Source organism: Amblyraja radiata, chromosome 7 (assembly GCF_010909765.2).
Source record: "Amblyraja radiata isolate CabotCenter1 chromosome 7, sAmbRad1.1.pri, whole genome shotgun sequence".
Taxonomy (NCBI): Eukaryota; Metazoa; Chordata; class Chondrichthyes; order Rajiformes; family Rajidae; genus Amblyraja; species Amblyraja radiata.
In genome coordinates this window covers 30,242,283-30,257,369 of record NC_045962.1, presented here as the reverse complement: position 1 = coordinate 30,257,369, position 15,087 = coordinate 30,242,283, and the positions used below count along the sequence as shown (strand labels likewise).

The following is a 15,087-nucleotide window of genomic DNA, read 5'->3' as shown; positions in this document are numbered from 1 at the left end:
AGGTGCTGGGCGGTCCCCGACAGGAAACGGCGCTCCAAGCCCGCTGGTAGGCCATGAGCACGGGTCGACGGGCAGCCCGGAGAAAAAGCTGCCTCACCGACCAGGTAGGGACCTAGAAGTAGAGTTGACACCTACCCCACACATTAAAAAGTCCATATCCCCTACGAACGAAAAACAGGACTCACTAAAAACTATTAAAAAAGCGAATTAAAACGGACGGCTGCTGGCTAGCAGCCGTTCCTCAAGATGGCTCCTCCACATCTTTGGAGTGCGGGAGGAAACCAGAGCACCTGGAGAAAACCCACGCTGTCTCAGAGAGAATTTACAACTCTGTACAGACAGCACCCATAGTCAGGGTTGAACCTGGATCTCTGGCGCTGTAAGGCAGCAGCTCTAACGCTGAGCAACCCTGCCACCTAAATTCAACTTCCTCAGAAGACTGAGGAAATTCAGCATGTATTCCATCTAACCAACATTCTTACCAACATCAACAGATATACACTGTGGACAGGATCATATTTGGGTAAATCACATGTTGGTTTAGCAAAAGCTCAAAAACAAAAGGAGCCAACATAATCAAGGACTATTTCCACCTTATTCCCTCGTCTCTCCCATTGGGCAGAAGAGCCAAAAGCTCGAGTGTTCATATCATCAGTTTCAGAAACAACTACTTCCTTTCTGTAATTAGACTGCAGAACGGTTCTCCAATAAGCTAGGGTGTAGTCCGATCTTCCAACCTACCTCATTGCATACATTTTTGGACGTGTTCTCTGTAACTGTAACGCTACAATGCTGTAACACAATATTCTGCACCCTCATAAATCTATTTGCACTACCTGTTGTACTTGTATATGGCTTAATAGTACTCATGTATAGCGTGATTTGATTTGAACGAATAACATGCAAACAAAAGTTTGACTGCATCTCGGTACACGTCACAATAATAAACCAATATCAATAACCATTTGCTAGTGGCACTGGGTACACCCTCATTCACTTCCCACTTCCTGAATTCCATCAAGGTCAACATAGCGATTGTTGCGATTCCTACAGCTCCGTTGCCTCTGGGCTGAATATTCTTATGGTGACGTCTCAGAGACATCAAGCAAATGATACAGGTGTCACAAAGAAAAGGAGATTGGATAGAGGGGATAGTGCAGGGATTTAAGCAGGTAGAAACCCTTTGTTTTCTTCTTTCTGTGCCTGTGCCCTACTGTGCTCGATCTTCAGCAATGGTGGGTTGTCATGAGAATGGGTGTGCAGTATCCTTGCAGAATTCAGGAGGCCAAGAAATTGAGTGTACATGTAGCCGTAAGTTACTATGCAATCTTGGTGAATATCCAGGGGGATCCTCCAAGAGGGATGCGCTGGGTTTTTGGCTAATTTGTGGAAGTTTGTGGAATATTAAGAGCAAAGTCCTTTGGCTCTCTTGTCTACTGCATCAAAAGATGATGGTTGAGTGAGTGGTTACAATTAAGAAAGGTGAAGTTACCGGGGTCTGGCCTACCATGCCTTCAAGGTTGGCTGTGGGAGGTGCCCCCAGGGTACAAAGGTGGACGGGCGAGGAGCGGACTTTGTTTGCTAGTCGACCAAGGATGGCGAGGACTGGATCCCGCAGCTGCCTGGGGCTTGCCTGAATCGGGAACCGCTCATAACAACTGGAGTGTAGACTAGACTTGGAAAATTGTGCCAAAACATGGCACCCCTTGCATGTGGTCTCAGTGGACTGTTTCTGTACAATTGCTAATCGGGGATGGTATGGCGATACTCTACTGGGCTGTTTGTAAGGAAATAATTTCACTGTGTGTTTTCACTTTGCACACGTGACAATAAAACACCATAGAACCATTGAATTCAGTGAATATATATGAGAATAAAGTGGAAGTGCCAAGCATTTCCTTTCCTATATTTGTCCATCTCTTCTCTGGCACTCCCTTGGTGTATTTTGATGAGACCACTGTTGGAACTGCTGATACTTCCATAGTTGGGACAGGAGATGCCTATCAGAACAGATGTAGCTACCTTGCGAGGTGGTGCATTCCTTCAGCATTCACGAAGGGTTTCTGTGTCCCAGTGCATGAATCTGAGATTTTTCAACACTATCTCGAATGGCCCTCACCACTTTGAGTGCTACTGGGCCTGGAATTTTCCAGAGCTGGTGACATTGTTGCATTCTTTTCAGAGGCTTTGAGCATCTTCTCAAATTCCTCCCTCTGTCTACCTGGTCATCTTCTCCTACGAGAGAGCTTGGAATAAGCATCAGTCTTGAGAATCTGGTGTGCGTCATCTAAACATCTGTATCTCTAAAAGTTTAAATCTGCCCAATCCAATCTAGTGTAGCTAGGGCTCTAAGCTGGGGATATTAGCCTGGGCGGGTGGGGGATGATACTGATATTGGTTCACTTTTTCTTCCATTGAAATTGGAAGATTTTGCAGACAATTATTGCTGGTATCTTTGCTGTTACTTGAATTGCCTCATCGTAGTAGGCCAGGTCACAGAAGCATGCAGGAGAACAGAGATGACTGCTGCCAAGCAGACCATGAGATTTGTGTTGGGTACGAGGGATTGATCTTCTATCACTTCTTTCCTCAATTGACCAAAAGCTATGCTAGCGCATGGAAGGCAATGATGAATTCCATTATGGATCTGTGCCTTTGCTGAAAGGTGTGTCCAGAGATCAAAGTAGTAGTCCAAATTTTCCAGGGTCACCACGAATCTTTATTATCAGAGGGTGATGTAATACAGTGGGTACAGTTTGCATTGGGTGAATGTTGAGCTCAAGGCCCATCCTCCTGTATACGTTAATGTTGGTTTGAAACATTTAAAATAAAGTAACCAAAGTACATATGGTGTGGCGAGGTGAATTGGCCTCAGGACAGTTGGGTGACTTAGCTTATTCTACATGTAACAGAGTAAACATTGGTGAACTGATTTACTTAAATACACAAAGCACATGAAGTACCTGTTTCCCAATTATGCATTCATATATTACTTCAGTAAAACCAATCTTGTTTAGTTTAGTTTAGTTTATTGGTACGTCCCAACAAAAACCTTCTGTGTGTTTCCTAATCAGAAGCCTTGGATGAACCATGAGATCTCCATTCTTCTGCAGACCAGATCCCGGGCATTCAGGTCTGGTGATACATAGGTCTACAAGAAGTCCAGATACGACCTTGGTAAAGCCATTAAAAAGGCCAAAAGGGACTTCTGCTCCAAGCTGGAGGATGTCGGATGTTCAGCATCTGTGGCGGGGTTTGAATGCTATCACCTCCTACAAGGCGAAATCAGGAGGCAGCTCAAATGTCAGCGAAGCATCACTCCCTGACGAGCTCAATGCGTTTTACGCACGCTTCGATAGGGAGAATACTAAGTATGTGCCTTCCCGAGCCCCCATTCGCCATGATGGCATTACGGTCACAGTCACAGAGGCCGACGTCAGAAAATCCTTCAGAGGGGTGAACCCTCGGAAAGTGCCTGGACCTGATGGTATACCCGGGCATGTCTTGAAAACCTGTGCAGACCAACTGGCTGGTGTTTTTACGGACATTTTCAACCTCTCACTTCTGAGGTCTGAGGTTCCCACCTGCTTTAAAAGGGCATCAATAATACCGGTGCCCAAGAAGAGCAAGGTGACGTGCCTCAATGACTATCGACCAGTGGCACTAACATCTGTGGTGATGAAGTGCTTTGAGAGGCTGATCATAGCGCAAATCAACTCATACCTCAACAAAAACCTGGACCCACTGCAGTTTGCTTACCGCCACAACATATCAACGGTGAATGCGATCTCACTAGCTCTCCACTCCGCTCTGGACCACTTGGACAACAAAAACTCAGGCTGTCAGGCTGTTATTCATTGACTACAGCTCTGCATTTAATATAATCATCCCCTCCAAGCTGCTTACCAAGCTCTCAGAACTGGGTCTCTGCGCATCCCTCTACAACTGGATCCTCGACTTCCTCATTCACAGACCACAGTCTGTCCGTATTGGTAGAAATGCGTCATCATCGATCTATACTCATGACTGCGTAGTCGGACATGGTGCGAACTCCATCATCAAGTTCGCCGACGACACCACTGTCGTGGGACGAGTCAGAGTATAGTAGCGAGATCGAGCGATTGACCAAATGGTGCCAGCACAATAACCTGGTTCTCAACACCAGCAAAACCAAGGAACTGATTGTGGACTTCGGAAGGGGTAGGATGGGGTCCCACAGTCCCGTTTATATCAATGGGTCGATGGTGGAAAGGGTCAAGAACTTCAAATTCCTGGCTGTTCATATTTCCGAAGATCTCTCCTGGTTCCAGAACACTTCAAGATGGCGGCGCTGCCTTAGCAGCTGCGGCTCGCCTGCAGTCCGTCTGTTTTTTTCTTTTTTTTGTTGTTCTTTTGTCCTGTTTTAGTTAATTTTCGGTTTATTAGGTTGTGTGTGTGTGTGGGTGGGGGGGAGAAACATGTTTTTGGTCTCTTCCTTCGGGGAGGATGCGACTTCTCTTGTCATTTCCCCCGTCTCCGTCTCCGCCTGCGCCGAGGCCTAATAGCGGAGCTGGCGGCCTCGGAGCTGGGGCAGCGGTCCAGCGGCAGCGGTCCGACTCCGGAGCTGTGGTGTTCCGACAGTAGCGACGACCCGGCCTCGGAGCTGGGGCAGCGGCAGCGGCCACCCGGCCTCGTAGCTGGGGCAGCGGCAGCGGCCACCCGGCTTCGGAGCTGGGGCAGCAGCAGCGGCAGCGGCAGCGGCGACCCGGCCTCGGAGCTGGGGCAGTGTTCCGGCGGCAGCGGCCACCCGACCCGACCGCAGGCCCAGTGGACGACATCGTCGGGAGCTCGCAGGTCACAGGTTTGTGACCTGTTCTCCGGAGCTCCCGCAACAACAGCTGCGTCCGCTGGACTGGAGGGCCGCAGCTTCGGCAGCTTCGACCACCCCGGGCCGCGGAGTTGAACCGCCCGTTCGCGGAGCTCAGATTCAGCCATGGGACTGACATTACTTACCATCGCCCGGCGGGGTCACAACATCTGAAGCCTGGATCGCCTCGGCGCAGAGGGAGAATAAGAAGGGAAGAGACAAAGACTTAAGACTTTTGCCTAAATGTTAATTTGTGTTTATTGTGTGTTTTTGTCATTTTTACTATATGTAGGACTGCAAGGGAATAACATTTTGTTCAGACCGCAAGTTCTGAATGACAATAAAGGCTACTTTGACTTTGACTTTGACTTTGACTGATGCAATCATAAAGAAAGCACATCAGTGCCTCTACTTCCTGAGAAGATTCCGGGGAGTCGGTATGTCAAGGAGGACTCTCTCGATCTTCTACAGGTGCACAGTAGAGAGCATGCTGACTGGTTGCATCATGGCTTGCTACGGCAACCTGAGCGTCCAGGAGCAGAAAGGCTGCAAAAGGTCGTAACCACTGCCAAGTCCATCATCGGTTCTGACCTCCCTACCATCGAGGGGATCTATCGCAGTCGTTGCCTCAAAAAGGCTGCCAGCATCATCAAGGACCCACATCATCCTGGTCACACGCTCCACACACTCATCTCTCCGCTGCCATCGGGTAGAAGGTACAGGAGCCTGAAATCTGCAACATCCATATTCAGGAACAGCTTCTTCCCCACAGCCATCAGACTATTAAATACAACTTCAAACTAACTATGAACTATAATAACCTATTGCACTTTATCTGTTTACTGATGTGTGTATATATATATATATATATATATATATATTCAGGTATATGGACACACTGATCTGTTCTGTATTTATTACTACAATAACTTGTTGTGCTGCAGCAATGCAAGAATTTCATTGTCCTATCTGGAACACATGACAATAAACTCTTAACTTGACTTGACTTGACTTGACGTGTACCAAAGTAGATGCTGCTTTTTGGTGCATGCTATCCAGTCAGCAGAAAGACTATACATGATTACAAGCAAACCATCCACAGTGTGCAGATACAGGATAAAGAGAATAACATTTAATGTGAGGTAAAGTCTGATTAAAGATAGTCTGTGATTTTGGATAAAGGAAATGTTCGTGAAAGTAAAATGTAGATTTAGCATTCTACAATTTTTGTTTTTAAACCCACTCTCCTGAAGATTGCTGTTTGAAAACTGCTGTCTCTTCTAATTCCTGGCAGATTCTCGGACTGTAAAAGCAGACGGTGAATTCTAATTGGATGCTGTTTGCTTTGCACAGAATGCCACTGCTGGATGCAATGGGACTTCCGCCATGTTGGTCACCCAGGATTACGGGGCAGTGAAGGAGAATGAGATCTGCGTGTTCCAGGGTGAAGTGGTTCAGGTTCTTGCCATTAACCAGCAGAACATGTTCCTGGTGTACCGGCCTGCAAATGAACACTCACCCGCTGCTGAAGGGTGGATTCCAGGCTTTATCCTGAGTTACACCACTGACTACTCCACAGAGACTGACGAAGGAAGCATCAAGTAAGTGCCAGGTGCTGCCCTGGAAGCAGTGTGTGGATGTAAAGGAAAAGATGGCGGCGGGTTTTCCCTCCTGAGTTTATCCACAAGGCCATTGGAACAAACTTCAGAAATACCCAGTCAATGCTCGATCTTCAGCTTAGCAGAGCTATGTCTGAAGGCTCTGTTTTTCTTGTTAATATTTGTAATAAAAGTGACTATTATGCAGTCCTGGCACGTTTTACGTTAACCCTCACTACACTAATGTGGAAATAACTGGACTTGGAAGTATGTTTATGTTATGTTACTAATATGTTTGTTTTGAATTTTATAAACATTTGGCGCAAGGCCTAATGTTGAATTGAGGCCTAACTTCTCCAGCTGAAGAGAAATTGTTATCTATGGCAATTTGTACAGCGTGTACTTTTTAAATTTTATTTTAATTTCAAAATTATTGACTGCATATTGTAAAAAAAACTTTTCTTTTGTTTTGCCAGGTCTCCTACTAATACATTCCTGTACAAAAATATTTTGCACTATTTAATAAGCCCATATAAATAGTCAGGTTGTGCAATATAGTCAGAATTCTCTTTGTTGTACCTGTAATGTAACTAATAATAAATGTATTTTAAATATGTAAAGTAATTTTGAATATGAGCATGTTTTAATTAAGTAAAATGATGAAAGCTGTTCAGTTTTAAAGTGCAATGATTAGAGGTGCAACATTTATAGAGAATCATAATTGTTACACCCTAAAGCACTTATTCCCTGAATTCCATGAATGTTTAGGGCTTCAGACCATATTGTGTAACCAATTACCAGGATTTCATTTTATTTGTTGGTTTTGGTAAAAAAAAAACACTTTCTGCCTTTTACAACCTGTTTACTTTGTAGGCCGTCAAAAGTGAGTGTTGGAGGAATTGCAGATCATTAATTTAGATTTTGTGAGATTGTGCGATGCACAGCAAAGATAAAGACTGTCTAATCTGGGGGGAGTATTTTTTGTTAAAGCTATTATCTTTTCTGCCAAAAGAAAAGACATCTTGATAGATTTGATTTTGAGAGCATACTATGGGTTTTTTTTCTACTGATGGCTACCAGAGTTTTGGAATTGAAGTGGATTGTGTTTGGCCCTATATCCATCAGAAGCCTAAGATATTCAAGTTATTTGGTGCATTTTTTGGTACAACAGGAAGTCATGTTCTTGGCACACATCACTGCATTTGAGAAAACGAGAAAAGGAGAACAGTGGGAAAAATGAAGGGAGGTTTGAAAGTGATGCTCGTAAACCCAAGGATATTCTGACCAACAAGGCCTCTGTTAATGTGAGTAAGTCGACATTTAGGAGCTGCACATTCACACTGTTATAAGGTCCCGACACAAGGCTATGTTTCCGTGGGGTTGACACATAGATTGTCCGCTCCCGTTTTACTCCAGAAGAATCAGAATAAGTTAGATTAAAAACTTCTATTTCCCAGAATAGTGAAATGAGTGGTTTTACCTCCAAATTAAAGATCTTCCTAGTGCAAAGGGGGAAATTATTAGCATTAATTGTTCATTGTTAAGAAGGTTGTTTTGGCCAAACCACCACTGAACAAAAGTAACATTACAGTGGTGAAATATATATCACACTCTAGATCCAATTCACGAGACTAAAACTGATTAGAATCCATACAATCCCTGTTGCTTGACCTTCAAGCACCAGCCAACTTCAGCAACCATTAACACTTACCTTCAGAACTAACATCAAAAACAGGAAAATCACTATTGGCAGTAAACATGCTGATGATTTGTTATCACTAAAAACACCTCTGCTTACCATACAGATTGTGGGAGTGTCTGGAGTACTGAAAAGTCAGTGTATCAAATTCTTTCGCTGGAATTATGAATAAATTAAAGTTTTTTATCAACTTTGTTGTCTGGTATCTTACTCTGTGTAAATGTGTGAGCTCGTTCAAGATATTCAAGAATGGTGAAGTTGTCTCCCAGCTCTATTTAGCTCTTTCATGAATGGACTTCAGAAAAAAATATCTTGGATAACTTCTAGTTTTATAATAAAGGTTCTCCTATAATAACATCAATAAAAGTTGCTCCTGGTTAAAATATGTAGCATCCTGAAGATTGCAGTAATCCATTCCCAAACATGTAAACTACCAGATTATTGTGCTACATTTCAATAGTACCCATTTGTAATTGAATTTTGATGTCTTTACAGCAATTGTAATGTTATGTCTTGTGATCAGAAGATACACCATATGTGAAATTACTAATCCCCACTGCAAGTCACATATCATATGTGTAGTGTGCTGATTCTACCCATTTTCTTACCTTTCTATCACTAAATGTAAATTGAGCAAGTATGAGGCTTTCTAATTAATAGTAATTCTTGAATAGATGTATTTTATGAGCGTGCAAGGTGGTTAGTGCTTTCAGGCACTTGTGCACGGGATTTAATTTTGTCATAGAATTGTTTTCAAACATATAATTTATCTTTCTAATTCTGATTTTGTTTCTTTCTCTTCTCATGCTGCACAAAGGAGTCTATCAGTTCTGAGGAGTCCGAATGTGATGATCTTGATCCTAAAACTAGTATGGAGGTAGTAACAACTATTTTGCTTGTGATATTCAAACAAGTATGCCCATAAAGTAGTGACAGATAAAGACCAATAATGATCAAACCACAATGTTCTTTTCTATGACATGGAGTCTTTGTCATTGACCTTCACCTTTTTTTGCTCATAGGATTATTGGAGTTTGATGTAAATACATGTAAAATCCTCAATGGTGCCCAGTATACTTCAACCATTCCACTAGATAATGCACAGTGATAAGACATGGCCTTCAGGGGAGAATGAATAAATAAAGTATAATTATTGAGTTTACATCACCTACAATAGATTACAGTTAGTCTTATAGAGAGTCTGAAGAAGGGTCTCGGTCAAAAACGTCACTTATCCATGTTCTCCAAAGATGCTGCCTGACCAGCTGAGTTACTCCATCACTTTGTGGCCTTACAGTTACTCTTTCACCACCTGGCCATAGTAGATCACAGTGGATAGATGCCCTTGTCATTTCATGTATCAGCCAAAGAACAATCTTAAAGTGAATTAATAGTGAAAAGTAACTCACTAATTTTGACTCAACTCTAATTTAGGTTCTGTTAACTGTTCTTTTATTACCTTGGAGAAAACTACAATACAAATAGATAACTTGGTATTTTGGTATTAATTTGGTATTAATTTGGTATTTCAGCTAGAATTATATTAATGGTTACTAATGGTTAGTAATGTATAATTTGTGACTGACCTCCATTGGCAAGGTTTTATGTGGAGGAATGAATTGCAGATGCTGGTTTACACTAAAGATATACACACAATGTTGGAGTAACTCAGCAGGTCAAGCTGATTTGATTTAATACTGAATACTCATTGTGGTAATGGAGTCTATTTTAAATATGGAATCCTGGAAAAGTCGAAAGACATCAGTATCGAAATGAAAACTAAAATGCTGGAAATACTCAGATGGCATCTGTGAAAAGAGAAATAGAGTTAACATTTCAGGTTAAAGGCCTTGTCAGAATTGCTAGTTCTATAAGTGCAAGAATGATTATTTTTTACAAAAAAAGTTACAATTAAGTGCTACGTGCCAAGGCTCAGTCCATTGCAGCATTATTCCATCAGCAACAACCTGCTACCAACATTGCTTCACATTCAAATTCTCATTTTAAATGAGTTTCTCATTTTATCTCCATTTTCTTATGAGAATTCAGCTAAATTACAGGCTCTCACAGTCAGTATATATCACAGCCTAGTAATTGGATCATGTCTCGAGCTAAGGTACAAACTTGGTGCAGAGCCTTCAGTTAAAGAGGTGACAAGCCAATGGCAAATTAGACCCCAGGATCACTTGGACAGTATTGGTGAACAAGGGTTCAGTTTGCAACCACAGTTTGAGCTCATGATCAGAGGAACCTGAGGGAAGCAAGATAACCTGGCACAGCTACAGGCTGAGGTGCACGGGAAAGTAGGGAAAAACACTACACACTGCAGCACAGGATTGGAGCTGCTGCCGTACAGCACCAGAGACCCGGGTTTGATCCTGACCTCTGGTGCTGCTGTACGGAGTTATACGTTCTCCCTGTGACCACTTGGATTTTCTCTGGGTGCTCTGGTTTCCTCCCACATTCCAAAGATGTGCAGGTGTGTAGGTTAATTGGCTTCTGTAAATTGCCCCAAATGTGTAACATACACAACTAGGATAACATAGAACCGGTGGGTGTATGGGTGATTGTTGGTCGTTGTGGACCCGGTCGTTGTTGGTCGTTGTGGACCCGGTGGGCCGAAGGGACTGTTTCTACGATGTATCTCTAAATTAATCTAAACTACATCTGTAGTTGGAAGCCTCCAGCCTTCCTTTAGGCACAGCTGATTTAACTGCTGTAGAAACAGGATGTAACATATAGTAAAGCAGCTTTTTTTCCAAATCACTTCAGCTAAGGCCTGAAATAGACATTACACTGCCAATGCCTATTGACAATAGATCTTAAACCAGTTCCCCATGCATGACACTGAAACTATCTGTGCTAAATGTCTCACTACCTGGTAGAGGTGGATACGGATTTTAGGGTGGTTTCATGACTGGAAAACTATTACCAAAGGGATTTCACAAGAATCATTACTCAGTCACATACTCTCTGCTCTACGTATAATTAATGTTTCATAATCAAATGTGATGGGAAAGATAAAGAAATTAACAAATGATACAAAAATTAACTGTATGATTACAGGGAGGAGGAAAGCTTTCAACTTCAGGGTGACATTGATGGCCTGGTATGTTGGGTAGAAAAGTGCCAGGTAAAATTGAATTCAGAGAAGTGTGAGGTAATGTGTTTGGTGAGGTAAAACAAGGCAAGGGAATATACAGAACGTGAGGGTATTGAAAAAAGGTGAGGACCCTTGGATTATATGTCCATGTTAGCTTTCATAGCAAAAGGATTTGAGTATAGGAGCAGGGAGGTTCTACTGCAGTTGTACAGGGTCTTGGTGAGACCACACCTGGAGTATTGCGTACAGTTTTGGTCTCCAAATCTGAGGAAGGACATTATTGCCATAGAGGGAGTGCAAAGAAGGTTCACCAGACTGATTCCTGGGATGTCAGGACTGTCTTATGAAGAAAGACTGGATAGACTTGGTTTATACTCTCTAGAATTTAGGAGATTGAGAGGGGATCTTATAGAAACTTACAAAATTCTTAAGGGGTTGGACAGGCTAGATGCAGGAAGATTGCTCCCGATGTTGGGGAAGTCCAGGACAAGGGGTCACAGCTTAAGGATAAGGGGGAAATCCTTTAAAACCGAGATGAGAAGAACTTTTTTCACACAGAGAGTGGTGAATCTCTGGAACTCCCTGCCACAGAGGGTAGTCGAGGCCAGTTCATTGGCTATATTTAAGAGGGAGTTAGATGTGACCCTTGTGGCTAAGGGGATCAGAGGGTATGGAGAGAAGGCAGGTACGGGATACTGAGTGGATGATCAGCCATGATCATATTGAATGGCGGTGCAGGCTCGAAGGGCCGAATGGCCTACTCCTGCACCTAATTTCTATGTTTCTATGTTTCTATGTCCACAAATCCTAAAGCTAGTAGGACAGGTAGGTGGAAGACACAGAGTACTGGAGTACCTCATTGGGTCAGGCAGCATCTCAGGAGAATTGAAACATATAAGATTATTAAGGGTTTGGACACACTAGAGGCAAGAAACATGTTCCCAATGTTGGGTCCAGAACATGGGGCCATAGTGTAAGAATAGGTGGTAAGCCATTTAGAACAGAGATGAGGAAAAACGTTTTCACACAGAGAGTTGTGAGTGTGTGGAATTCTCTGCCTCGGTGGAGGCTGGTTCTCTGGATGCTTTCAAGAGAAAGTTAGATAGAGCTCTAAGGGATAGCGGAATTAAGGGATATGGAGAGAAGGCAGGAACGGGGTACTGATTGTGGATGATCAGCAATGATCACATTGAATGGCGGTGCTGGCTCGAAGGGCAAAATGGCCTACTCCTGCACCTATTGTCAATTGTCTATTGAGAACATGGATAAGTGACGTTTCAGGTCAGGACCCTTCTTCTTACCTGCCTGAAGGACAGGTAAATAGGTTGGTTAAAAGGACACTTGTGACATGCATTAGCCTAGTTTAGAGATACAGCGTGAAAACAGACCCTTCAGCCCCCTTCATGCCAACTATTGATCTCCCATACACTAGTTCAATGTTATTCCAGTTTTGCACCCTACACACTAGGGACAATTTACAGAAGCCGATTAACCTACAAACTTGCACGTCTTTGGAGTACCCAGAGAAAACCCACATGATCACAGGGAGAATGTATAAACTCCATACAGACATCAGCCGTGGACAGAATCAAACCCAGGTCTTTGGCACTGTGAGGCAGCAACTCTACTGCTGTGCCTCTGTGCCACCCATATTTTCCTACATTAGCCACGGCATAGAAATTAAGAACTGGGATGTTTTGCTGGAATTATGAACCATGTTGAATAAGCCACAGTGTATTTTGGTCGCCACGTTACAGGAACAATGTGATTCTACTGGAGAAGGTGCAGAGAAGATTTATGGGGATTTTTACTGGAAAGATTGGATATGCTGCAACGTTTCTATTTTGACACGAGAGGGAGCAGTGGAGAGGCAAATGAGGTGTGTAAAATTACTGGCAACCGAGAGAGAGGAAGGACTTTAGCAAAGGGTAAAAAAAAGAGGGCATAGGTATCAGGTAACTGGTAGAAGGATTAGGGGAGATGAGGAAATCAAATTTCGCCCAGCGGGTGTATGATAACCTCTGCCTGAAGGAATGGTTGAAATCCTTCAGCACATGTGCAGAGTGTGGGGATGTGTGGTGGAAGAGCTGTGACCTGCAAATCTGTAGATCAAGCGCTGGAAGGTGGGATTAGGCTGGATAGCTTTCTTTGACTGACGAGGACACAAGGGACTAAATGCCATGAATTCTGCACAATTCTATGAGACCAATTATTTTAAATCGCTGCTCCAATTGTCAGCACAAATTGACAGGCAGAATTGGCAAAATTACAACAAAATCTTCTGTTCGGAAGGAATCAATCGGTTATAAATATCCTGAGGATGTGGTGAGGTCATAGTGCCGTACAGCACGGAAACAGGCCCTTCATGACAATTAAGATGCCCCGTTTGCCCACAATTGCCCCATAATCCCTTGAAACACCATATCCATCAAACTACTTTATAAAAGTAGGAAGTGGATACTAGGATCCACTAAAAGTAGATACTGAGTCTGAAGATGGTTGCGACATGAAATGTCACTAATCCATGTTCTCCAGAGAAGTAGCCTGACCCACTGAGTTAAGGGCCTGTCCCACGTGGGCGTCATTTGCACGTCACGCAGATGGCGCGTGAAGATTTTGTACATCCTAAAATCCTGGGGCACCGCGTGCGACCACGCATCACTGCCTACTCCTCTGGAGAAGATGGATTAGTGACATGGAGTTTATACATTCTCCCTGTGATCATGTGGGTTTTCTCCTGGTACTCCAAAGACGTGCAAGTTTGTAGGTTAATCGGCTTCTGTAAATCGTCATGACGCATAAATGATGTGGCGTAAATGACGCCCCAAGTGGGACAGGCCCTTTACTCCATCTCTTTGTGTCTCACGTTATAAAAGTAATTTCATTTCTTTCTTGTCTCAGTGGAAACACCATAACTCTATAAACAACTGCTACTCGGTTCCCCATGTCCCACTGAATTGCTTTTAGGATAACTCAATTTTTTCTTTTATATTCCGTCAGTTGTCATATTATTAATTTATATGGATGTTTGTCCTATGTGTGTGCCAATGAAGTCTCCACTGCCTCTCTCTATAACATCACAGTGTTGGACAAATAGCTTGGCCTGCTGAGTTACAGCAGCACTTTATATCTTTTTTTGTAAACCAGCATAAATTTGTAGATTATAGGAGCAGAATTAAGCCATTCGGCCCATCAAATCTACTCCACCATTCAATCATGGCTGATCTATCTTTCCCTCAACCTCATTCTCCTATCTACTCCCCATAACCCCTGACGCCCAGCATCTGCAGTTCCTTGTGTCTACATTATGTCTGAGAATATCATTTTGTTTAAGGAAATGCCAAGCTGCTCATGTGTACCTGGATGTGACTTTGATTACATAATTACAAATTGTCAGGATCTATCCAACCACTGATTGATAACTTTAATGTGTTAGCTTTTAAAAAAAAAACATTCTTAGAGTGCAGTTGTGCTTTAGCCAGGCCAGAATTTATTCTTAATTGAGCTTGTGAAGATGATGATGGGCTGCATTCTGGAGAAAGTCCGCCTACAATGCTGTTCAGTTGGCAGTTCCTTATTTGAACAATGAAGGCCTAGCACTACACCTCAAGTTAACATGGTGTATGACATGGAATGGCACCTGGGGATGATGGTCTTCCCAGGGACTTACCGCCATTGTCCTTCTTAGTTGGAGAAATTTCTGGTTTGTACGAGCCTAGGTAAGTAACTGCATTATACACTGGTAGATGGTACGCAAACAGTCACAATGCAACAATGGTGGATGAAGGAATGTTTGGTTCAGTAGATGTGATGCCAGGCAAGCAGGCTGCTTTGTCCTGTT

The 15,087-nt window shown here is 43.1% G+C and overlaps 1 protein-coding gene across 6 annotated transcripts in view; it reads left to right on the top strand.

Annotated features, from left to right (window-relative positions):
* The window catches only part of kalrn (kalirin RhoGEF kinase), a 612,442-nt gene that overhangs the window by 570,336 nt on the left and 27,019 nt on the right, over positions 1 to 15,087 (top strand). For 4 of the 6 annotated variants that reach the window (XM_033024028.1, XM_033024025.1, XM_033024026.1 and 1 more), the window contains 3 exons: positions 6,200 to 6,447; positions 7,616 to 7,748; positions 8,961 to 9,020. In XM_033024028.1, the coding sequence (XP_032879919.1) occupies positions 6,200 to 6,447; positions 7,616 to 7,748; positions 8,961 to 9,020 (441 nt within the window). Of the gene's footprint in view, positions 1 to 6,140; positions 7,065 to 7,615; positions 7,749 to 8,960; positions 9,021 to 15,087 lie in introns of those variants that run through there. The other 2 variants (XM_033024029.1, XM_033024027.1) reach the window with 2 other exon arrangements.